This window comes from Carcharodon carcharias, chromosome 23, assembly GCF_017639515.1.
Source record: "Carcharodon carcharias isolate sCarCar2 chromosome 23, sCarCar2.pri, whole genome shotgun sequence".
NCBI classification, from domain to species: Eukaryota; Metazoa; Chordata; class Chondrichthyes; order Lamniformes; family Lamnidae; genus Carcharodon; species Carcharodon carcharias.
This window is the reverse complement of record NC_054489.1, coordinates 14899121-14923468: the sequence shown is the minus strand read 5'-3', so window position 1 is coordinate 14923468 and position 24348 is coordinate 14899121. Positions and strand designations below refer to the sequence as shown.

At 40.6% G+C, this 24348-nt stretch overlaps 1 protein-coding gene across 6 annotated transcripts in view; it reads right to left on the bottom strand.

The window, feature by feature from the left end:
• The window catches only part of LOC121269090 (ORM1-like protein 3), a 50949-nt gene that overhangs the window by 16070 nt on the left and 10531 nt on the right, over nt 1-24348 (bottom strand). For 5 of the 6 annotated variants that reach the window (XM_041173544.1, XM_041173538.1, XM_041173542.1 and 2 more), the window contains one exon: nt 1796-1987. In XM_041173544.1, the coding sequence (XP_041029478.1) occupies nt 1796-1969 (174 nt within the window). In that variant the 5' untranslated portion in view covers nt 1970-1987. Of the gene's footprint in view, nt 1-1795; nt 1988-16445; nt 16463-24348 lie in introns of those variants that run through there. The other variant, XM_041173540.1, reaches the window with a different exon arrangement.

Genomic DNA, 24348 nt, shown 5'->3' with positions numbered 1-24348 from the left:
GCATTAGTGCATATTTTGCATACCAACAAAGGCCACAAATGTTGAGAGCGCATAAGACAGTCAGGAAACATGACTGTCAAAAGTGTACTGCCAGAAGAGTAGAGTTTTCAATTGTAAAACTGAGAGAAATTCTTTCAAGGCCAGTGGGAGAGAAGAATTGCACAGCAGTCCAGAACATGCAACTTTGTCAAACTTGAAAGGAGGCGCCAAATATTTCCACATCTTGATATCAAAACACTGAAAAGGTGCAGTATCCTTGGGTTAATGTGGGCACAGTACAAAGAGCTTGTGAATGAAAAGAACAAACATGCAGAGATTTAAAGCTCATGAATGGGCAAGTAAAAATGGCATTTAAATAGTGTCTTTCACAACTTCAGGATAAAATAACTCCTGGAGGTATAACAAAAACTAGGCTAGGAATACACAAGCTAATGGAACCTATAAAATGCTATAATCGATTACTGCCAATAGAGTGCTTACATTTAACTCTAAAATTTGAAAATCAATACAAGATGATGCATTCACAGAACAATAGATCAGAGACAGCAAATATTCATACTCTGAATTATTTTACTGTAAGTTCCATTGAATCACAATGGCATTTATTGCTCTACCTGAATGCATACAGAAAATATCAACAAATTAATTTGTTAGTTACCTCGATTCAAGTGACAGCTCAGATAATGAAGTTGAAGTGTTTCAGCATTATTACCTCTCCTATTTCAATCTTAGTATATGTTGGGGAAGGGTGGAATTGGTGGGTAAGTAAGAAACTGACCAATATTCAGCAATGAAGGCAATAACAAGTGAATAGTTCAGAATGCATTAATATGCACACGAAAGTCAGTTCAGCTATTTCAGATAGAATAGAAATATAGGAATAGAAGGTCATTCAGCCACTCGAGCCTGTCCTGCCGCTCAACCAGATTAAAGCTGATTTGTACCTTAACTCCATTCAACTCCTTGGTTCCATATCCTTAAAAGTTTTTATATAAAAAAAAACTATCAATAGCAATGTTGAAATAGTGTCAACTTTTTTGGGAGGAAGAGTTCCAGATTTCCATTACCCTTTGTGCGAAGAAGAATTTCCTGACGTCACCCCTGAGCAGCACAACTCTAATTTTGAGGTTAAGCCCTCATGTTCTGGATTTGCCCTCCACAGGAAATGGTTTCTCTCTATCTACCCAAGCAAATCCTTTAATCATCTTAAAGGCCTCAACTAGATTACCCCTTAATCTTCTATAGTCAAGGGAATGCAAGCTCAGTCTGTGCAACCTGTCCTCATAATTTAACACTTTTAGCTCTGGTATAATTCAGTTAATTCTGTGCTGAAGCGTCTCTAAGGCCAGTAACCACCCTGAAGTAAGGTGCATAGAATTGAACAGAGTATGCCTTAGATATAAGGCACTATTTCATCATCTAAGCAGAATTCTAATTTGTTCAGTCAGGTGCCCCAATACAAGGAAGACAGAAAAAAAATCCATACAATTCCATACGAGCCTGGGACTTATCGGGAAGTCCAGGCTGATTTTAAAGCATTCTATCTTCATGCTTCCACCAAGGTCACTGTACAGGTCATACCTCTGCTTTTTTAAAACTTAATTTTATGGCAACTGACTTAGAGGAGGAAAAAAAATTGAAACACTGGAAGAAAGGTACTAAATCTTCTGAAACCAGGATGCAAATAAAATAGAAACCAGGGGGTAAAAAAACAATAACCTCTCGGCATGCCTAAATACAGTATTTGGAACAGTCTGAAAAGCATTATCTTTATCAACATTTCAACTAGCCTTACCATATTGTGAATAATGTTAGTGAGTGTCCATACCACTGGCACACTGAAGAATGGGATGCTCAAGAGAATGATATGAAGCAAGCCGATTCCCAGGATATAAGACAGCCAGATCCCACGGCTGTTCATAACCCGGGTATTTGGATTCACTTCACTGTGAGCAGTGCCCACATTCATGGTCTGTTTCTTTACAACCTAAGAGAAGAGAGAAATGCAGAATTAACAATTCCTAACATTCGGATAATGAAACACAGTAAAGATTATTATTCAAGGCTCAAAAACAGGCCATACAATATTGCTGGCTGCAGAAATAATAAACAGCAAGAGGAACCCCTCTCCTCCTGACCAAAAAGAGAAAATGGATGAAGGGGTAAAATTCCATTTTTCCTACTCTTGCAAGCAACGTACATGTTCCTGTCTTGCCATTCTAGTCTTTGCTACGATTTAACAGCTAACTCAGTAGGTTGTCATCATGTTTAATTATTGTTTACTTGATTATTGGTTGTCTGCTCCCTGCAATAATTCTGTAACTGATTTTGAAAATTGAGTTATGTTTCTTGGGCAATCTTCACTAAGAATTATCAAGGATATTTATTGTATTCCTGTTATAAAATTCATAGCAGCCACTGTTAAGCTTTGGAATACACTACAAAGCCAATAATCAGGACCATTGAAGTGGCAGAATAAGTCAATATCTTGTTTTGATTGCATGGAATTCTAGATTCTTTTAAACTGTGTTTTGAGAAGCAAGGGTCACAATTTCAGCCTCTTGTTTTACCTCCTGAAAACCACCCCATTAGCAGTTCCACCAACAAGATTAGATAATTTACCTTTTATTCCTCCACTACTCTGAAATGCTGACAACATTAACAATCTGTATAAGGATCCAAACTAGTCTTTTACTGTGGGTATTTTTCTTTTGGGGGGGGGGGGGGGGGGGTGGTGAAAACCCATACAAAAGTTACTGTACAGAAAAAGGCCATTCAGCCCATGTCTGTGCCAGCCAAAAAAAGAAAGAAACTAGCAGCTCATCTTAATCCCACTTTCCAGCACTTGGTCTGTAGCCTTGCAGGTTAGAGCACTTCAGATGCAGATCCAGGTACCTTTTAAATGGATTAAGCGTTTCAACCTCAACCACCAACCTAGGCAATGAATTCCAGATGCCACCCACCCTCTGGATGAAAAAGTTTTTCCTCATGTCCCCTTTAATCCTTCTACCTATCAATTACCCCTGGTAATTGACTACTCAGCTAGGGAAAACAAGTCTTTCTTGTCCACCCTATCCAGGCCCCTCATTTTTGTACACCTCAAATAGGTCAACCCTTAGCCTCCTTTATTCTAAGGAAAACAACCCTAGCCTATCCAATCTCTCCACATAGCTGCAATTTTCAAACCCTGGCAACATCCTTGTAAATCTTCTCTACACTCTCTCCAGAGAGATTACGTCCTTCCTGTAGTGTGGTGACCAGAGCTGTACACAAAATTCCAACTGTGCTCTGTGGAAAGGAATGACAATATATATTTCTTACTTGTAAAAGTGTGGCTACTACAGAACTGACTTCAACTTATTCTGAACTATAACTATTGTTATAAAACCGTGATTTATAATCACAAATTTAATTAAGAGTGCCAAGTAAATAATCCATGGCATTATCCATTCAGTTGACAATTAGAATTTTCCTTTATATGAATGTCATGCAGAGTTGGAAAAAACCTCAACAACTCAATACAGAGCTACTTAGTGGTCAAAGCCTGCAATTACATCTAGCAAAATTGAAAGCATATGGAAAATATCAACAAATTAAACTACAATGGTAAGTGCTCAATTATCACTTAAAAGCAAGATTAAAAATTGCAACAGAAATGATGACTCACGGAAGGGAAATGTGTGGGTGCAAACAGAAAAACTATACAATTTCTGTGCATTAACTCAAAATGAGACACTGAAATTGGCAAGTATTCTCTCCCTAAAGACAACGCTTTATCTTATAAGCAAAATTCACAACTTACAAACGTTCATTTTTTTTCCTGAAACCCTGAAAGATAAATAAAGCCTTTTGAAGTTAAATACCTCTCCTTAATTAACAGCTTACTAATTCTTTTGGAGACACACCCAGCTTTAAAATGTGCTGTGATATGTGAGGGTGAAGGATTTTGGTAGCGCCATCAACAGCAAGGAATTGATTCCTTCTAAAATAAAAAAAAGTGGTTAGAATTGACTGCACATCAACATATTTTACTGGGAGGGAAGGTGGTGGCATGTTCAGGCGAGTGCTTCTGTTATCCCCACCCACCCCTTCACTTTGATACAGTGCAGCAACTCTAAAACACCTTTCACGAGCAGATTTGACTCAGTCATCAGGCTGGCACTTAGGCATCAGATAAGAGCCCTGCCTCAGAATAATATTCAGTTCTTGGTCTGAATGGCTAGCGTTATGCAAAACATTAAAATATGTTTTTATCTCTTCAGCTGTCTTGTCAACTGGGTGAGGATGGTATGCAAACATATCTAAATTACTAAGATCACATGGTGCATCTGGGAAGACAAGTTGCATACTAACTTTGTGATTTATCTACCAGGACACCCAGATCTCTCTGTACCTTAAGAGTTTTGCAATCGCTCTCTATTTAAATAATAATGAGTGGACAATTTCATATTTTCCTACATTATACTCCATCTACCAAATTTTTTGCCCACTCCTTTAACATATCTATATCCCTATGCAGGCTCCTTATGTCCTATTCACAACTTACTTTCCTACCAATCTTTGTGTTATCAGCAAATTTAGCAACCGTACATTCAGTCTGCAATTTTCTTTCTTTGCCTGGTTTTTCCAATTTTCCTCTCTTCTGAAGGAAGTGAGTTATCTTCCCCCAAAGATTACTACACAAAATAAGAGTGCATGGTGTAGAAGGTAACATGCTAGCAAGGATAGAGGATTGGTTAGCTAACAGTAAACAAAGAGTAGACATAAATGAGTCATTTTCAGGTTGGCAAGATGTAACTAGTAGAGTGCCACAGGGATCAGTACTGGGACCTCAACTATTTACAATTTATATCAATAAATTGGATGAAGGGACTGAATGTACGTTTGCTAAATTTGCTGATTTCACAAAGATTGGCAGGAAAGTAAGTTGTGAATAGGACATAGGGAGCCTGCATAGGGATATAGACAGGTTAAAGGAGTGAGCAAAAAATTTGGTAGATGGAGTATAATGTAGGAAAATATGAACGTGTCCATTTTGGCAGGAGAATAAAAAAGCAGCATATTGTTTAAATAGAGAACGATTGCAAAACTCTTAAGGTACAGAGAGACCTGGGTGTCCTGGCAGATGAATCACTAAGTTAGAATGCAGGTACAGCAAGTATTAGGAAGTCAAATGAAACGTTGTCATTTATTGCAAAGGGAATGGAACGTAAGAGTAGGGATGTTTTGCCATAGTTGTACGGGACATTGGTGAGACCACATCTGGAGTGCTCTGTACAATTTTGGTTTCCTTATTTAAGAAAGAATATAAATGCATTAGCAGTTCAGAGAATGTTCACTCAACTGATACCTGGGATGAAGCAGTTACCTCATGAGGAAAGGTTGGACAGGTTGGGCCTGTATCCATTAGCGTTTAGAAGAATGAGAGGTGGTCTTATTGAAACATAGAAGATCCTGAAGGGACAGCAAGTAATTAAGGCAGCTAATGGAATGCTATCCTTTACAACAAGAGGAATTGAACATAAAAAGGGATGTTATGCTTCAGTAATACAGGGCATTGATGAGGCCGCATCTCAAATACCGTGTGCAGTGTTGATCTCCTTATTTAAGGAAGGATGTAAATGCATTGGAAGCGGTTCAGAGATTTACTAGATTGATACCTGGAATGAGTGGGTTATCTTATGAGGAAAGGTTGGACAGACTGGACTTGTTTCCACTGGAATTTAGAAGAGTGAGGGGTGATTTGATTGAAGCATGAAAGATCCTGAATTGCCTTGACAAGGTGGACGTCTAAAGGATGTTTCCTGTTGTGAGTGAGTCCAGAATTAGGGGGCACTGTTATAAAATTAGGGGTCCCCTTTTAGGGCACAGATGAGAAATTTTTCTCAGAGGGTTGTGTGACTTTGGAGCTCTTCGCCTTAGAAGGTGGTGGAGGAGGGGGGGTCACTGAATATTTCTAAATGCAGAGGTAGATTGATTCCTTTGCCTAACAAGAATCTAAGATTATCGGGGTTAGGTGGGAGTGCGGAAATCAAAACACAAGATGATCAGCCATGAAGGGGAGGTGATGGTGTGGTGGTATTGTCGCTGAACGAGTGATCCAGAGACCCAAGGTTTGAATCCCATCACGACAGATGGTGGGAGTTCAATAAAAATCTGGAATTAAAAGTCTTAATGATGATCATGAAGCCACTGTCAATTGTTGTAAAAACCCAACACAAAAACACCTGGAAAAACTCAGCAGGTCTGACAGCATCTGCGGAGAGGAACACTGTTAACGTTTCGAGTCCGTATGACTCTTCAACAGAACAAAGGAAAAATGGAAAAGAGGTGAAATATAAGCTGGTTTAAGCTGGGGGTGGGGGCGGGGGGGGGGGGGGGGGGGGGGGGGGGTTGGCGGACAGGTAGAGCTGGATAGAGGCCCAGTGATAGGTGGAGATAACCAAAAGATGTCAGAGACAAAAGGACAAAGAGGTGTTGAAACTGATGATATTATCTAAGGAATGTGATAAGAAAGGTAAGATAGCCCTAGTGGGGTGGGATGGGGGGGGAAGGGATCGAAAAAGGCTAAAAAGGCAGAGATAAAACAATGGATGGATTTACATTTAAAAATAATGGAAATCGGTGGGAAAAGAAAAATCTATATAAATTTTTGGAAGAAAGGGGGATCGGAAAGGGGGTGGGGCTGGAGGAGAGAGTTCATGATCTAAAATTTTTGAACTCAATATTCAGTCCGGAAGGCTGTAAAGTGCCTAGTCGGAAGATGAGGTGTGTTCCTCCAGTTTGCGTTGAGCTTCACTGGAACAATGCAGCAGGCCAAGGACGGACATGTGGGCATGAGAGCAGGGTGGAGTGTTGAAATGGCAAGCAACAGGGAGGTTTGGGTCATGCTTGCAGACAGACCTAAGGTGTTCCACAAAGCGGTCACCCAGTCTACATTTGGTCTCTCCAATGTAGAGGAAACCGCATTGGGAGCAGCGATTTCCTCTACATTGGAGAGACCAAACGCAGACTGGGTGACCGCTTGGTGTAACACCTTCGGTCTGTCCGCAAGTATGACCCAGACCTCCCTGTCGCTAGCCATTTCAACACTCCACCCTGCTCTCATACCCACATGTCCGTCCTTGGCCTGCCATAATGTTCCAGTGAAGGTCAACACAAACTGGAGGAACAGCACCTCAACTTCTGACTAGGCACTTTACAGCCTTCCAGACTGTCCGGACTGAGTATTGAGTTCAACAATTTTAGATCATGAACTCTCTCCTCCAGCCCCACCCCTTTCCCGATCCCCCTTTTTTCCAATAATTTATGTAGATTTTTCTTTTCCCACCTATTTCCATTATTTTTAAATATATTTTCATCCATTGTTTTATCTCTGCCTTTTAGCCTATTTCGATCCCTTCCCCCCAACCCACCATCACTAGGGCTATCTGTACCTTTATTATCACATTCCTTAGATAATATGACCAGCTTCAACACCTCTTTGTCCTTTTGTCAATGACATCTTTTGGCTAACTCCATTTATCACTGGCCCTCTATCCAGGTCTACCTGTCCCACCCCCACTTAAACCAGCTTATATTTCACCTCTTTTCTATTTTTCCTTAGTTCTGTTGAAGAGTCATACAGACTCAAAATGTTAACTGTGTTCCTCTCCGCAGATGCTGTCAGACCTGCTGAGTTTTTCAAGGTATTTTTGTTTTTGTTTTGGATTTCCAGCATCCGCAGTTTTTTGCTTTTATCTTAGTTGTAAAAACCCATCTGGTTCATTAATGACATTTAGGGAAGGAAATCTGTCATCCTTACCTGGCTTACCATGACACCATATGACTCCTAAATGCCCTCTGAAATGGCTTAGCAAGCCACTCAGTTGTGACAAACTACTACAAAATCACAAAAAAGAGATAGCCACCTGGCATTGACCAAGGCACCAGAAATGACAATGGTAATCACAGTCCAATCGACATCTGGGCACTAGTGCCAAAATTGGGAGAGCTCTCTCACAGGCTAGTCAAGCAACAGCCTGACATAGTCATCCTCACAGAATCATACCTTACAGATAACGTCCCAGATACCACCATCACCATCCCTGGATATGTCCTGTCCCACTGGCAGGACAGACCCAGCAGAGGTGGCGGCACAGTGGTAAACAGTCGGGAGGGAGTCCCATCTTCCCTCTCCTGAAGTCTCATGGCATCAGGTCAAACACGGACAAGGAAACCTCCTGCAGATTATCAAGTACCGCTCTCCCTCAGCTAATGAACCAGTACTCCTCCATGTTGAACATCACTTGGAGGAAGCACTGAGTGCGGCAAGGACGCAGAATGTATTCTGGGTGGGGGGACTTCAATGTCCATCACTAAGAGTGGCTCGGCAGCACCACTACTGACCAAGCTGGCAGAGTCCTAAAGGACATAGCTGCTAGACAGGGTCTGTGGCAGGTGCTGAGGAAACCAACAAGAGGGAAAAACATACTTGACCTCATCCTCACCAGCCAGCCTGCTGCAGATGCATCTGTCTATGACAGTGTCAGTAGGAGAGACCACCGCACAGTCATTGTGGAGATGAAGTCCCGCCTTCACATTGAAGATACCCTCCATCGTGTTGTGTGGCACTACCACCCATGCTAAATGGGATAGATTTCGAACAGATCTAGCAACTCAAGGCTGGGCACAGTGGGCCATCAGCAGCAGCAGAATTGTACTCAAACACAATCTGTAACATCATGGCCCGGCATATCCCCCACTCTACGACTGCCATCAAGCCAGGAAGTCAACCCTGGTACAATGAAGAGTGCAGGAGGACATGCCAGGAGCAGCACCAGGCAAACCTAAAAATGAGATGTCAACCTGCTGAAGCTATAACATAGGACTACCTACATGCCAAACAGTATAAGCAGCAAGTGATAGACATAGCTAAGCGATCCCACAACCAATGGATCAGATCTAAACGCTGCAGTCCTGCCACATCCAGTCATGAATGGTGGCGGACAACTAAACAACTCACTGGAGGAAGAGGCTCCACAAATAGCCCCATCCTCAATGATGGAGGAGTCCAGCACATCAATGCAAAAGATAAGGCTGAAGCATTCGCAACAATTTTCAGTCAGAAGTGCCAAGTGGATGATCCATCTCAGCCTCCTCTGGAGGTCCCCAGCACCACAGGTGCCAGTCTTCAGCCAATTCGATTCGGTCCACGTGATTTCAAGAAATGGCTGCAGGCAGCGGATACTGCTAAGGCTATGAACCCTGACAATATTCCAGCAATAGTACTGAAGACTTGTGCTCCAGAACTTGCCGCGCCCCTAGCCAAGCTGTTCCAGTACAGCTACAACAGTGGCATCTACCCGGCTTTGTGCAAAATTGCCCAGGTTTGTCCTGTACACAAAAAGCAGGACAAATCCAAGCTGGCCAATCACCTCCGCTTCAATCTACTATCCATCATTAGTAAAGTAATGGAAGGGATTATCAACAGTGCTATCAAACAGCTCTTGCTTAGCAATAGCCTGCTCACTGATGCCCAGTTTGGGTTCTGCCAGGGCAACTCAGCTCCTGACCTCATTACAGCTTTGATTCAAACATGGACAAAAGAGCTGAGCTCCCGAGGTGAGAGTGACTGCCCTTGACATCAAGGCAGCATTTGACTGAGTGTGGCATCAAGGAGCCCTAGTAAAACTGGAGTCAATGGGAATCAGGGGGAAAACTCTCTGCTGGCTGGAGTCACACCTAGCACAAAGGAATATGGTTGTGGTTGTTGGAGGTCAGTCATCTCAGCTCCAGAGCATCACTGCAGGAGTTCCTCAGGGTAGTATCCTAGGCCCAACCATCTTCAGCTGCTTCAATGACATTCCTTCCATCATAAGGTCAGAAGTGGGGATGTTCGCTGATGATTGCACGATGTTCAGCACCATTCGCAACTCCTCAGATACTGAAGCAGTCCATGTCCAAATGCAGCAAGACCTGGACAATATCCAGGTTTGGGCTGACAAGTGGCAAGTAACTTTCGTGCCACACAAGTGTCTGGCAATGACCATCTCCAACAAAAGAAAATACAACCATCGCCCCTTGACGTCCAATGGCATTACCATCACTGAATCCCCCACTGTCAACATCCTGGAGGTTACCATTGACCAGAAACTGAACTGGACTAGCCATATAAATACTGTGGCTACAAGAGCAGGTCAGAGTCTAGGTATTGAGAGACGAGTAACTCACCAACTGACTCCCCAAAGGCTGTCCACCATCTGCAAGGCACAAGTCAGGAGCGTGATGGAATACTCCCCACTTGCCTGGATGAGTGCAGCTCCCACAACACTCAAGAAGCTGGACAAGGTCCAAGGCAAATCAGTCTGCTTGACTGGCACCACATCCACAAGCATTCACTCCCTCCGACAACGACACACAGTAGCAGCAGTGTGTACCATCTACAAGATGCACTGCAGAAATTTACCAAGGCTCCTTAGACAGCATCTTCCAAGCCCACAACCACTACCACCTAGAAGGACAAGGGCAGAAGATAAGATGGGAACACCACCACCTGGAATTTCTCCTCCAAGTCACTCACCATTCTGGCTTGGGAATATAATCACTGTTCCCTCACTGTCACTGGGTCAAAATCTCTCTTCCTAACAGCACTGTGGGTGTAACTACACCACATGGACTGCAGCGGTTCAAGAAGGCAGCTCACCACCACCTTCTCAAGGGCAACTAGGAATGGGCAATAAATGCTGGCCCAGCCAGCGAAGCCCACATCCCGTGAATGAATAACAAAACTTATTGAATGGCGGAACAGGCTCGAGGGGCTGAATGGTCTACTCCTGTTGCTATTTCTTATGTTCTTATCACTTGACAGAGTGGATGCTCGAGAGGATGTTTACCTCTGTGTGAGACACTAGAACTAGGGGACACAGTTTAAAAACGAGGGGTCGCCCATTTGGGACAGAGATGACGAAAAAGATTTTCTCTCAAAGGCTTGAGTATTTGGAACACCCTTCCCTAGACAGTGATGGAGACAGGACCATTGAATATTTATAAGACAGAGGTAGATAGATTCTTGAGCTAACAAGGGAGTCTAATTGGGGTATAAGGAATGTAGAGTTGAGGCCACAATCACATCAGACATGATCTTATTGAATTGCGGAGCAGGCCCAAGGGGCTGAAAGGCCTACTCATGTTTCTAATTCACATGTATGTCCAAACTGGCTTTTCATTTAAATTTAGGCAGTGATCATCAGTAGGGGTCTGATCAGGCACCTACTCAACATGTACATAGAAACTGACGGAAGATCATTGGAGAGTGATCAAATGCAGAAACCCTTGCTGATTTTCTCACCCCTCCTCACTAGCCCAAGGACCTAAAACTGATTAATTTCAAGAAGGCAAACATCAGGACTGTAAAATATAGTGCAAAGCTCTCACTTGTGTCAGTTTCATGGTTTCATATCCTACATATTGATGCAGTGGACATTGTCAGTTAATCAGCCACACAGCAGGTGCAAGTTACACCAGTTACGAGTGATTGAGAGAGAGAAACGTACAAGCAGTATCTACATTAATCTACTTGACAATAATGGTCACTTTGTGAATCTCATTGTCTTTTTCGTTCATGGAATAAACAAGTTCATCAATTTTCTCAGCTTTCAAGGTTCATCTTTCACTGTCACTGGGAGGCTCTAATGCTTTTTAAACAAACACCAAGGTCTGCTCAACAGTACCCCATATGCAACTCCATTAACATAGCTGGGATTGGGAACACACTATTGGGGTAACTTGAATATAACATTTTAATCTTCTTCAGCAATGGAGCACTAACCTGTCAAATTGTATACACCTAAGTAAATTTATTTTAAAACAATTAAATTTTGATAAAATTATTTTCAGCTTTTAAGAATGTAGAGGTGCTTTAATAAATGATCCCTATTCACTGCAACTCACCAGACAGAACTGCCCTCTTAAAAAAAATCTCAAAGAGCTTCTTTCTGCAAGAATACTTTCCAATGGAACACGACATAATAGAATGCTGAACAAAATTTGCCATTGGTCTTTGGCAGAGAAATATTCTATTAAGTTCTGCAGAACAGGCTACAAATAGCATCACTGATAAGTGGCTGAATACAATACAGTTCCCTTGAACAAACAATCCTGTACTCGCCTGCTCTGTACATTCTAGACAGAGTTGAAGTCATAATATCAGGACATTAGAGTCAATTTTATTGAATAGGAAAGGAATTACATAATTATAACTTTAAGCCTGAAAAAGTTGACCAAGGAAAAGAAAATAATTGTCTTGGAGAGTGATCACGATGCCTTTGTTCGTAACATTTGAGCTAGAACAGGCTAATCTGCCTTCCTTGTCTCTGAATTAAACCTTACTTTAGTAGATAATGAATAAACTTACTTAAATTTACCTGCAAGTAACTCTTCGCCACACAATGCTTTTCACACAAGACTGAATTGACATTGCAATAGATAGTTATGTCACACAATTATGTCTGAATGTAACAATTGGCAGTTTCTGTTGTCACAATCACTAACAGATAATAACTGCTTTGCATTAAATTGTGCAGTTAAATCTTGCAGAGCATCAAACATAATGCAAAGATGTCCAAATTATGGCTTGTTAGGCCTTGTTTAGATATCTGCACTTGTAAAGCCCTCTAATGACTTCCTGATCTACAGCACCAATAAATCCTAATTCCAACAATTAGGAAGCAGTGCTGAAAACAAAATATGAAAGAACTTACAACTCTTTAACCTAAAATATTCCAGGATTCCAACACCACTTTTCAGGAGGTAAAATGAAATTAAGGAGAACTGTGGGGTTTTTCAGGAATTAACTTGGGGCTTTCAGGAGTTTACACTGTTGACAGGGCCTATTTTGTAGTAGGTTGTTCACAAAATTAATTTGTCTAACTTGGAATCAAAGAACCTAATATTCCTTTTAATTACGTAACACCATGGCTTAGTTGATAGTATTCTCACCTCTGAGTCACAAGGCTCCGGTGTTCAACTCTTCACTCTGGGGCTTCAGCACAAAAATCAAGGCTGACACTCCAGTGCAGTACTAACAGAGCGCTGCACAGTCAGAGGTGCCGTATTTCGATGAGATATTAAACTGAGGCCAAAGCCCATCAGTCTGCTCAGATGAATGCAAAAGATCCCACGACACTATTTCAAAGGAGAGCAGATGAATTCTCCCTCGTGTCCTGATCAATTTTTATCTCTCAATCTACATTAAAAAAAAGACTCTCTGGTCATTATAACATTGTTATTTGTGGGAGTTTGCATTTCCTACATTACAACAGTGACTTCATTGATTCTACAGGGCTTTGAGACATCCCGTAGTCGTGAAAAGTGCTATATAAATGAAAGTATGTCTTTACTTATTTCAAATGAGCTGGTTATTTAATTTTATAAGGACTAAATCCCCCTATTAAATGTTATTTGCATTCCTTAATTAAAATTATAGGATAATTTTTTTAGTGCAAAAAAAAGCTTCAAATTATCTGAAGGCTGGATAGCTTCCAGGAGTAACCCTAGTTTAATACTGATTGCTCAGTTCGCCAATATGCTCTTGACAAGATAAAAGCAATTACACAACGGCAGGGTAGAGAAACCTCATATGACTTTCAATCCTGCGCAGGTGTCTGGTCTCCCTCTCAGTATCTTGTCATAGCAACACGAAGATCACAAGCTCTACACAGAGGAAAGCTGAGCCTGTAGCTGAGTGATCATTCTAACTTAGAAGATTTAACGGCTGATTACATGCAAAGTGTATTTAATTGTACTATGATATTTAAATGATGCATCATAACTATTTTTTTAATGACTTGTCAATGTAGAGTTTTCTAACACTTCATAAACATTTTCTCAATATTTCTGCCCTAAAATGCAACAATTTTTGTGGGAAGGCTCTGTTTTGATAAATTAGGTTTCTTTCATTACACCATACATCACAGTTGCACCAAGGGTAAGTAAGGCCCCCTGTCCAGTGGACTCTGCCAGTCTCCTTGCGTGTGACTGGTTGCTAGGAGGCACACAAAAATGGCCCAGCTCATATATCCTCTTATGTTTAATTTCTAACAGGGAAAGCATCTGGTGTCTACTTGGTGCCTACCTGAAAACTGAGATCAATGTTAAAATGGTGGCTAGATGCAATTGTCCATGGTAGGTGAGAAAGGAAGTTTAAAATCATGTCAAGGAAAGGATTTTCTAAAATCTGAAAACACGAATAAAGGGAAATCTTTGTACCTATTTCATTGTTTTGGGTTGGAGGAGGGGGAAAAGAGTTAGGAAGTAAGGATAATGAATGCCTCCCTCGTCTTCTGGAATCTTGGAAAATGAAAAAAGTGAGCAATGGTATGAAGCCCATTCCCTTCAATATGTGATGCACAACCACACAGTCAAAATCTCTACTTCAACTCAAAAATTCCAAGTGTAGCAATTTAGCTCAAGATATCCAATTAAAAAATAATTTCCTCCAGTTACTTTTGTCATAAGCTGAATTAAATGCTATAAAGTATCATCTATGTTTAATTCATCTTTAAAAAGTATGATGGTTGCTTTTTGGCAAGAAATGACATTGAAGTCTGCTTTTCTCTTACCTAAAAATCATTAATTTTAAAAAGCCTACTTACATCCATTATTCATTGCATTCACTATTTTTGAGGCTGAAAATACGTTGCCCAATCTCTTTTTTTTAAAAAACCCCTATGGAGGAAATTTAGTTTACAGTCCAAACTGTCAAGTCCAAAATCAGCTGAGTCTTTATCTTTTTCAATCTATCCACACCTTTGAACCTGACCTGTGGTTCTGCTGCCTAACTAACAATTTTCCCTTTTTAGTGAATGTTATACTCATCAAGGTTAAGAATATAAGGCCGAGAGAATGGAAAAAAGCTTCCACATTCAGCATTGATACCACTCAGCTGGCTGGATGCAAAGGAAGTACCTGTTATTCTAGCCCAAATACTTTATAAATCACTATCTAGCCACATATCACCTACAGTTGCACCATTTCCAATTTTCACATCCAACACTGTGCTGGCCTTGGATTAGATTTAGGCAATTAGAACTGGACCATGTACATGACACAGGATTCTTGCAGCCAGCTGGAAGAGGGAGACTTCTATCCTGTTAACTTGGGGCAAAGTTCAAGCATGAGGTAGCATTCTAATTTTCTGCCACAGAAGTTTAAGAAAAACGCACAGATAAAAAGAGTAAGGTTTCCAGGGAAGCCTATTACAGTACACAGGGTGGGACAAGTATCACACGTTTATGTATGAAAAATCTTCAAAATTACATCATTGGCTGTAAGCGCTTTTGGGATGTCCTGATATCATGAAAGGAATACAAGCTCTTCCTTTGTTACATTCTGTGTGTACTACAAGCAGTGACATATCCCATACACTCATGGCTTCAAAGTCAACTGTAAACAGATAGGTTCACTGGACTTGCACTGTAGTCTAAATTATATTCCGTATAAGTACAGAAATTTAGACAAAAACGATAGTCACAGTCCATGAGGCTATTAACAACTACAAAAGTTAATGTTCTTAAAAGTAGCTGGGAATATCCAAGATTTTAGCTTGAAAGGAACTGCATTCTTCATTTAACACTGGATTTCTGACTATTTGCCAAATTAAAACAAATCATCATCTTAAAAATGCTTTGCAAAAGCATCTTGGACTTGACAATCTAGACTGTAAACTAAAATTCTTCCATGGAGGTTTTTAAAAAAAGAGATCGGGCAACATATTTTCAGCCTCAAAAATGGTGAATGCAGTGAATAATGGATGTAAGTAGGCTTTTTAAAATTAATAATTTTTAGGCAAGAGAACATAGATTAAAGGCAGACTTCAATGCCATTTCTTGCCAAAAGAAAATCATTTTTTTAGGGATGCTTTAAGTGAAACTCCATTCCCATCACAACCACCATTTTAACATCAGACTGCTTGAACCAGTTTCACAGGCAGTAGAACAGCAGGGTTGGATTCCAATTTTAAAACAAAGAATACGGCTCAAAGTGCTTTCTCCAAATCTTTACTCCACTCAGTTCAACTGAATATGAAAATTTCACAACCTACTGCTACCTTTCTGTAATTTTAGTGAGAAAGGTGTTTGATACATGTATAAAAAAGGCAAGAACAATTTGGTTGCTGTTCCTAAAGTACAAGACTGCTTAGAGTTAAATAATCTCAACAAAGTTTAAGCAATCCTTGCATTAAAATGGATGCAGCACAAATGTGAAAAGCAAGCTAAAAATACAATCTTTAGATATTTCACTCTATAAAATGGCCTGGTTTGCTCCAGAAAGAAATGGATTAAAGCCAGACGTAGACAATGCTAAGTAGCAGGCAGACATTTCTTACACAGGAATCATTCTTCTGAAACTCTCTGAAATCAGCTCTATTATAAAAGTTCACAATCAACTCTCATTTCTGCCATTACCTTGGATACTTGAAGCGTTGCTGTGCTTTGTAAGCAGCTCTTGGTTTGCAAATCCGAAATTCCTAAAGACAATGTGCCTATACAACCATAATCAGATGGAAAAGGAAAGACATAATAGTTCTGTGCTGCATCAACTAGAGGTTGGAACTGTTGAGAATGTACAAGCTTTAGGAATACAGCAGGGTGCTTCAGAAATCAGCATTGATCCTGCACCAAAAACACCCCAAGCACTGAATTCTAATGCATAAAATCATTTTGCTGAATTGTATCCTGATGCAGTAACTGAATTAGTTTATAATCTGAGATTAACCATCCATTCTCTCAACATTTTCCTTGAAAGCACTAAACACAGGCTTACTACCATAATCTGTCCCAGTACCCAAATCAGATTATGAAAGACCATTAAGACTAGCTACATTTTAAAACATTACAATGCAAAGGTAGAAAGAAAGCGATTTCTGTTTACCCAATAACACTGAGCAATGAGGCTCACTGAAGTACTGCAGCCATGGCAGGCATATAATGGTGGCCAGTATTAACTTATATCACCCACTAGTGCTTTCTGCTTGAGGCAAACTTGAGTTAGCTAACCTAGTCTGGGCTTGTGGGTCTCATTATGGAACCGCCTTAACAAAAACCTGTGACCACATCATCTCTACAGAAGTGGTAACAGGACACCCAGGTGCAACGAGAGGTGAAAATAAGGGAGGAGAGGGATGAAGTTTTGACACAAAGAAAACCTGCAGCATCAGTAAAAGTGAGCCAATGTCAAAATAATCCTTCATACGTTGATGACTTCTTGCAAGGGTTTTTTTAAAAAAAAGAGTATTGTGCAACAGAGTTACTGCTTTTCTGAATCTGACAGTCAAACATCCAGAGTGGAGAAAAAAGCAGGGACAATAGAGGGAAAGTCCACCAACTGCCACCACTTTTCACTGAAGCTGACACAACCCTATTAGAGCAAGAAAAACATTTTCCCTAATATCAAAAGCTCCAGCATCCCATGCAACAAAGGCCATTCTACTGTAATAAATGCCTCATCAGCATTGAAAGGAAGGATACACTCATCTGACACAATGTCAATGAGAATCAGGGGAAAGCTCCCCATTGGCTGGTCATACCTAACAAAAAACATTAGTTGGGGTTGTTGTAGGCCAATCAACTCAGTCTCAGGACATTGCTGCAGGAGTTCCTCAGGGTAGTGTCCTATTCCCAACCACCTTCTCCTTCTTCATCAATGACATTCCCTCCATCACAATGGGGATGTTCATTGATGCTTGTGTAGTGTACAGTTCTATTCGCAACTCATCAGATACTGAAGCAATCAATACCCACTTGCAGCAAGACCTGGACAACATTCAGGCTTGGGCCGATAAGTGGCAAGTAAGACTTGCACTACACAAGCGCCAGGCAATGACTATTTCCAACAGGAAAATGTATAATCACCTCCCCTTGACATTCAATGCCCTTATAATCATCAAATCCACCACCAACATGATGCTGGGGGTTACTGCTGACCACAAACTTAACTGGACATGCCATCTAAATACTGCGGCTACAAGACCAGGTCAGAGGCTCAATATTCTGTAGTGAACGACTCACCTTCCTTCTCCACAAAATCTTTCCAACATCTACAAGGCACAAATCAGGAATATGATGGAACATTCCCCAGTTGTTTGGATGAGTGCAGCTCCAACGACACTCAAAGTTCAACACCATCCACAGCCTGCTTCGTTGACACCCCATCCACCACCAAGATGTAGCTTCAGTACGTACCATTTACAAACTACCCTGCATACCAAATAAAAACAGAAAATTCTGGAAAAACTCAGATCTGGCAGCATCCATGGAGAGAGAAACAGAGTTAACGCTTCAAGTCCAATATGACTCTGCCACAGATACTGCCAGACCTGATGAGCTTTTTCAGCATTTTCTGTTTTTATTTCAGGTTTCCAGCATGTGATATTTTGTTTTTATCTCACTGCAAAACCAAAGTTTGACTTAATTCCTTGAACCCTGAAATTCTTTAATTTCTTACTCCTCGGAGGACAATGTTTACAACATTCTTGTCTTGTTGAGCGACTCCCTTGCACAAATTCCTTCAGCCATAGGCATTGCTTCATTAAGGTGGGGATCAAGGAAGCAAATAAGGCTACAGTAGGAAGCCTCCCTTGATCAAAAAATGTTGAGCAGGGAATCTGCAAGAGAGAACAGGAGCCTACATTTGGATTACTACAAAGTGTTGCAGGATACATGACAAAATAACCAGCACCTATACAGTGCTTTATATGTAGAAAAATGTCAACACATTTCACAGAACATTTTTCGGAAAAAAATGCTCTTTTCATAAGTGCTCACTTCATTAGTTTTCATAAATTCCTACAAAATTCGCACTTTAAATAAGTTTGATCCAATGTGCTCTTTCAAATCAGATGCTACCCTCCAGACAGGAAATCTCTCTCGGGATAAATAAGTGCAATGTGATCAGGATCTTTTGGGTTTCCTAAAATTCATGAGATATGAGAAGTCCTTGGAGTTGGATTGCTGATCTGACAGTGGGCACTTTGCCTCGCAGCAGCAAAACTGTAACCGCACCCTTGGTCTAGGTCATCATCCTTAGCATGGGACTCAATTATGTGAAAGAGGTCCACAATGATTAATAGAGTTTTCTGAAACATCCTTAATCTGGCTGAACAGCGCAAACTTTGACTAGAATAATTAAAGAGCTTAGGATCAACGGGCGCTCTAGTCAGACTAGAAGCACCCAGACTTCCACAGTGCTGCTCCTAGGCCAGTTAATCAGAAGTGTGAAGGTATGCAAGGTGTCGCAACTTTTGATTTTCCCTTCTCAGAATCATAGAATGGTTACAATACAGGACCACACCCCTTCCCCAACCAACCACCATCCCCCCTTTCCCCACCATTATGCCCATTCCAGCTCTCTACATGAGCAACTCAGCTGGTCATTCTACCATACACTTTTCCCACAGCGCTGCAAATTCTCTCTCTTCAGCTGTTTATCCAGACAGTGCATTCCAGATCCTAACTACTGGCTGTGTTCAAAAGTATTTCCTCATGTCACTTTGTTCTTTTGTCATTCATCTTCAATTGATGTCAATTGATTTGCAAGCTGTTCCAACAATGGTTTCTCCCAATCTATTCTGGCCAGATCTGTCATGATTTTTATCAAAGATATCTATCAAATTTACTCTCAACCTTCTCTTCTCTAGGGCAAACAGCCCCAGCTTCTCTAATCTATCCACTTTCATACACATTTCCCCTCCCCCTTCCCAAAAATTTGAAAGCTTCAGCTTTTCAAATTTCCTATACCTGGGAAACTAGTGATTGGCACAAGAAGGCCTAACCCTCAGAGGGCAGATTTTTCCTTTCCTCCAAGCTCAGGAAGCTTGAAGAGCAGAACCTGAAACCTCTTTCCTGTAAGCAGCAAAACGTAGTTACGCATTTTAAGAAATTAGGGTGCAAACTCTCATCCAACCAAGCATCCACATACAGCAGCTTCTCATGGTTTTTGTTCTAATTGAATTAAAACAGGTAATTAATACATACATAGTGTGTAGTAAATAAAAATGGTTAAAGTAGAAAATTTCTTAGAATATAACTAAATTCTGAAACTACGTTGCTAACTCAGTCTGTTGATTTATTGAATGTAAATTTGCACAATTTGCCTCCAGCAGAAAACAGATTAAAAAAGTAAATGATTAGCCACATAACAGGTTTTAAGCTATTACAGAAGCACAGGGAGTGGAGTAATAGAAGGGCAAAGGGGAGGAGGAGGTGGGGGAGGAGGGAAAGTTGTGTTGGCACACAACATAAAAGGGTGTTTCAAGACATTTCACTGACAGCACTTTCTATTGTGGTCCTATACTGAGCAAGGACATAACTGAACGTGCCAAAATCACGAACATACTGGCTGCTATTTTTACATTATTTTCAACATAAATAAAAAAACCAGGAATGTATTATGCTGTGATGACAAGTGGCTTGCTGTAGCAGATTAAGAGATAAAAGTTATTTTCACGTGCATCATTGAGCTTTGTGTGGCATTCAGGCCACAAATCACACTGGACAGTCAACATGTGTGTGGTGTGGTGCCACCTGAAATCATTTGCCCAGGTGATGGCTTAAATTTCAAATAACTGAATAGATTGAAATAGTTGCGAGTGAGAAGCCAAAGTAAACCAAAATGAAACAGTGTTTATTGAAACAAAAGTAAGTTAATTTCATATTTTCTTCGAAGGAAAAAGCCCAAACAATTTGGAACTTAATGTAGAAAGAGAGCTCCATTCAAGGCTTTTGCAGCTGATGGATTTAAATAATGGCTATAATTCCATCTCTAGCTACAACAAAGGCCTCAGAGAAAAGTTTGTGGAAGCAACAATATGGCGTGTCATATTTGTGCTCTCCAACATTCCAGGCCAGTATCAGGATGTGGGTTTGATCTGCAATTTCACAGAATACTACTACTTGTTATGTCACCAAAATCTAGATATTTTACCAAAGGGAAGGAAAACATTTGAAATAAAAATTACAGCATGTCATTTACTAGTTTAAGATATATACATCAGGGTTGTATGTTTTTGGGGAGGCACGTGGCTGGGGTGCAGAGAGAGAGAGAGAGAGAGAGAGAGAAGGATTAAACAATAAATAGGTCTATTAAAAACCGGGAGGGTTCAACAACTGACCTGCGTTGTTTTGCGAATCTCAGGATAGCAACAACTGGGCACAGCAAGCACAGCTGGAATGTACATAGATAGCAGACGAGAACATAATTGGGCTTTTCTGTAAGGTCTGTGTCATGTGTGAAGGATAGAGTAGGGACAGGTATCTGGTAATGGTCTTGAAGATCAATTCCTGAAACCAGCAACTCTCCTTGGAAATCCCCTTCAGCTGAAGAAAATGTCCTTTCTCGGCCGGTTCTGTTAGCTGACTTGCCGATGAGCAGAGCCTTGGTGATCTAGATCAACTGTAGTTTCATCCTATCCAAGACACTGTAAACTACAGAGGGATCTAATTGGTAACAATGACACTTAAGTGGATGGTTCTTTGGGTTGTCACAATATATGTATGATTTGGAGACTGACAGAGCAATTAAAAGGGCACGGGTTGGATTTTGGTCTCACAAGGAGAGCATATTTTGGTCTTGTACAGAAGTGTGGAACCCCATAAGAATCAGGGATGTAATGTAACAATGTAACAACCTACATTGCTTTCATCAGCTTCTGTGAATTTAACATCTACCACTCAAGGCAGCTTCCCAATTAAGTTGGAAAGCATAAAAAATGGCAAATCTTCGATTCTATTTAAAAGTTACTGCACCTTCAACTTCTGTGGACCGATGGATGGAAAACTTGAAGACCTGTCTTGAGAGAATGAGGCACAGTTTTGCATTGTTACCCACCTTATTTGACGCTATCTCCATTAATGAAATGGATGACACAAGGGGCAGCCTCTCCTGCTTATCTAGTGAGGTCTGCTCACCATCATGAACAATGGATAAACTAGTGAGATTTGACAACGGGTACCCCCAAGTGCAATATTATCTTTTTGCACAGTCCAAAAAAGTTATTGACTGGAAGATACCAGGAACAAATGGGGCATTATAACAGTATATGTAGCTCTGGTGGATGCCAGTGTTAATTTGAAATAGGAGCTTTGTTCTTTTTTCAAAAAAGTTGAGCTTATAGTGAACACAACATGTGTCCAGTGGGGCTTATCTCAGTTCCAGACCTTACAAGATAATGGATAGAGTAGTTCTTGTTGTAAAAGCAGCAGCAATTCTCTGCATTGTAAGCTGTAGTATGTTAAATTTCAGCAGTGCCCTTTTTGCACACTTGATCCTTGCCAACTGCCTTTTCTGGACTTAACTAGGGCAGCCTCTGCTGGCAAAGATGTACTTTTATATTCAGAAAACACAATCATGTGGATTTCTCTGTGGTATTCTTTGGAGCCTTTTAATAAAATAATGAGTTTCCACAAATGCTAGCCATCCAAATAACCAAACAAAATGGCCTGCTAGCATGGACTATTAAGGTTCACAAGTGGAAAACAAGAGAATGGGTTACCTTTCTCATAGTTACATAGGATGCCATGTATGACTTTGCCAAGGCCCTATTGTGTTTTGCTATTGTGACAAGGTCAAAAACCTGATTGGAAGGATTCAAACATGGAGTTTCAGGAAATATTGGTATCAATTTGGAAGGTGACAGCTGTTCAAAACATGAAAGGCAGGGAGATTGGAGATGGAGCAGTAGTTTGCAATGATGACCGTGTCAATGGGGGTTTTTGAGGAGAAGACTGATGACTGAAGATTAGGAGGTGGTGGGACTATAACTGAGAATGATAAAGCAGCATATCTCCGGAGGATAAAGTATTTGGCTTGTTTTGTTAATTGCAATACATAGCAATCCCATTAAGCCATATTTACAAGACGACTGAAGGACACCCTGAAATTCTGTAATACACTTAAAGGTCAATGAAAGTTTAGATCTTTGGCGACAAAATGTCTCAATTTATTTACTTCACGGAGCCACCGGCCACATCGAAAACTTTTTATATAGCTTTTGTAATGTAGTATGCTGGTCCCAATTTCAGAGTCCATTTCTTTTCCACACGTCAAGTGTTTAAAGAGCAGTGAGTGGAAACAAGAGCTGGGAAATACTAGGCTGCAGTGCAATAGGTTTCATTCACAAGCACCATGACAAACACCCAGTTTCAAAACGTTAGGAATGAATGAAGCCTTTTTGAGATCCTGAACATTAAATCAGAAGATTGTACACTACAGTAGCTATCTGGCATTCGTTCTAAACTAGTGAATTCCTGCTTTTACCTCTATATCTGGGGATTTGGGTAATGATACCACAGAATTATTTAGAAGAAAAGAATCTTTACTCTCATTACACTCTATCAACCATTTTCTCTACTTAGAATTCATATATTGAAACTAATAATTCTTTCCAGTAGTTACAAAGGGGCAAATGACCTTTCAAGGCAAGTACAGCATAGCAAGATATATAGAACAGACAGTTCTCTTCACTCTGTTCCAAAGCATAACCCCTCCCTTTCTATTGAATTTTTCTATTTCACATAGAAAGTCTTGCATAAAATTGTTAACCTGGATGAATTTGGGCAATTTTATTTTGTGGACCCACTATTTACTCAACAAAGCTGACTCATTTTCAGTCAGTGTTCCATGGGGCAGACAGGGCAACACACTACCAACCATTCAAGTCAGTAGGGGGAGATGGTGGCGTAGTGGTAATCTCACTGGCCAATAGTACAGAGGCATTGGTTAATGCAGATCAAATCCCAGCACAGCAATTGGTGGAATTTAAACTCAATTACTAAATCTGGAATATAAAGCCAATATCAATAATGGTGACCATATCAGCGATTGTTATAAAAACCCATCTGGTTCACTAATATCCTGTAGGGAAGGAAGTCTCTCATCCTTACCCACATTCCATTAAAGAATAAAGAGTCCTACCCAAGACTTCATGTCCAAGGAAAGTATATTTATAACACAGCCAAACAGGATGCCTAAGAGCCTGCAAATCTTCCCAATACATGTCAATGGCAGGCAGTAAGAGTGGGAGAGATTCCTGTTCAGTTATGTGATGGAAAGAACATTGATGCCTCTACCATCATTATTCACAGCTCCAGACTACAACATGCATGTAAAGGTCTATGCTGTCACAGTAACTCGGACTTCCAGACCTTGGCTGGAGGCGGGGAGGAAACCATTAGCTACGGAGGGATAAGGAGTTTCATCAATGCTTAGCCAATCAAGATACAGGCTCAGGTCAGGAAAAGTCCCAGAACTGACCTCTGTCACTCCCAACCAAAATTTGCCCCAAATTAGGTGATGCTAACTACAATCCTTGGG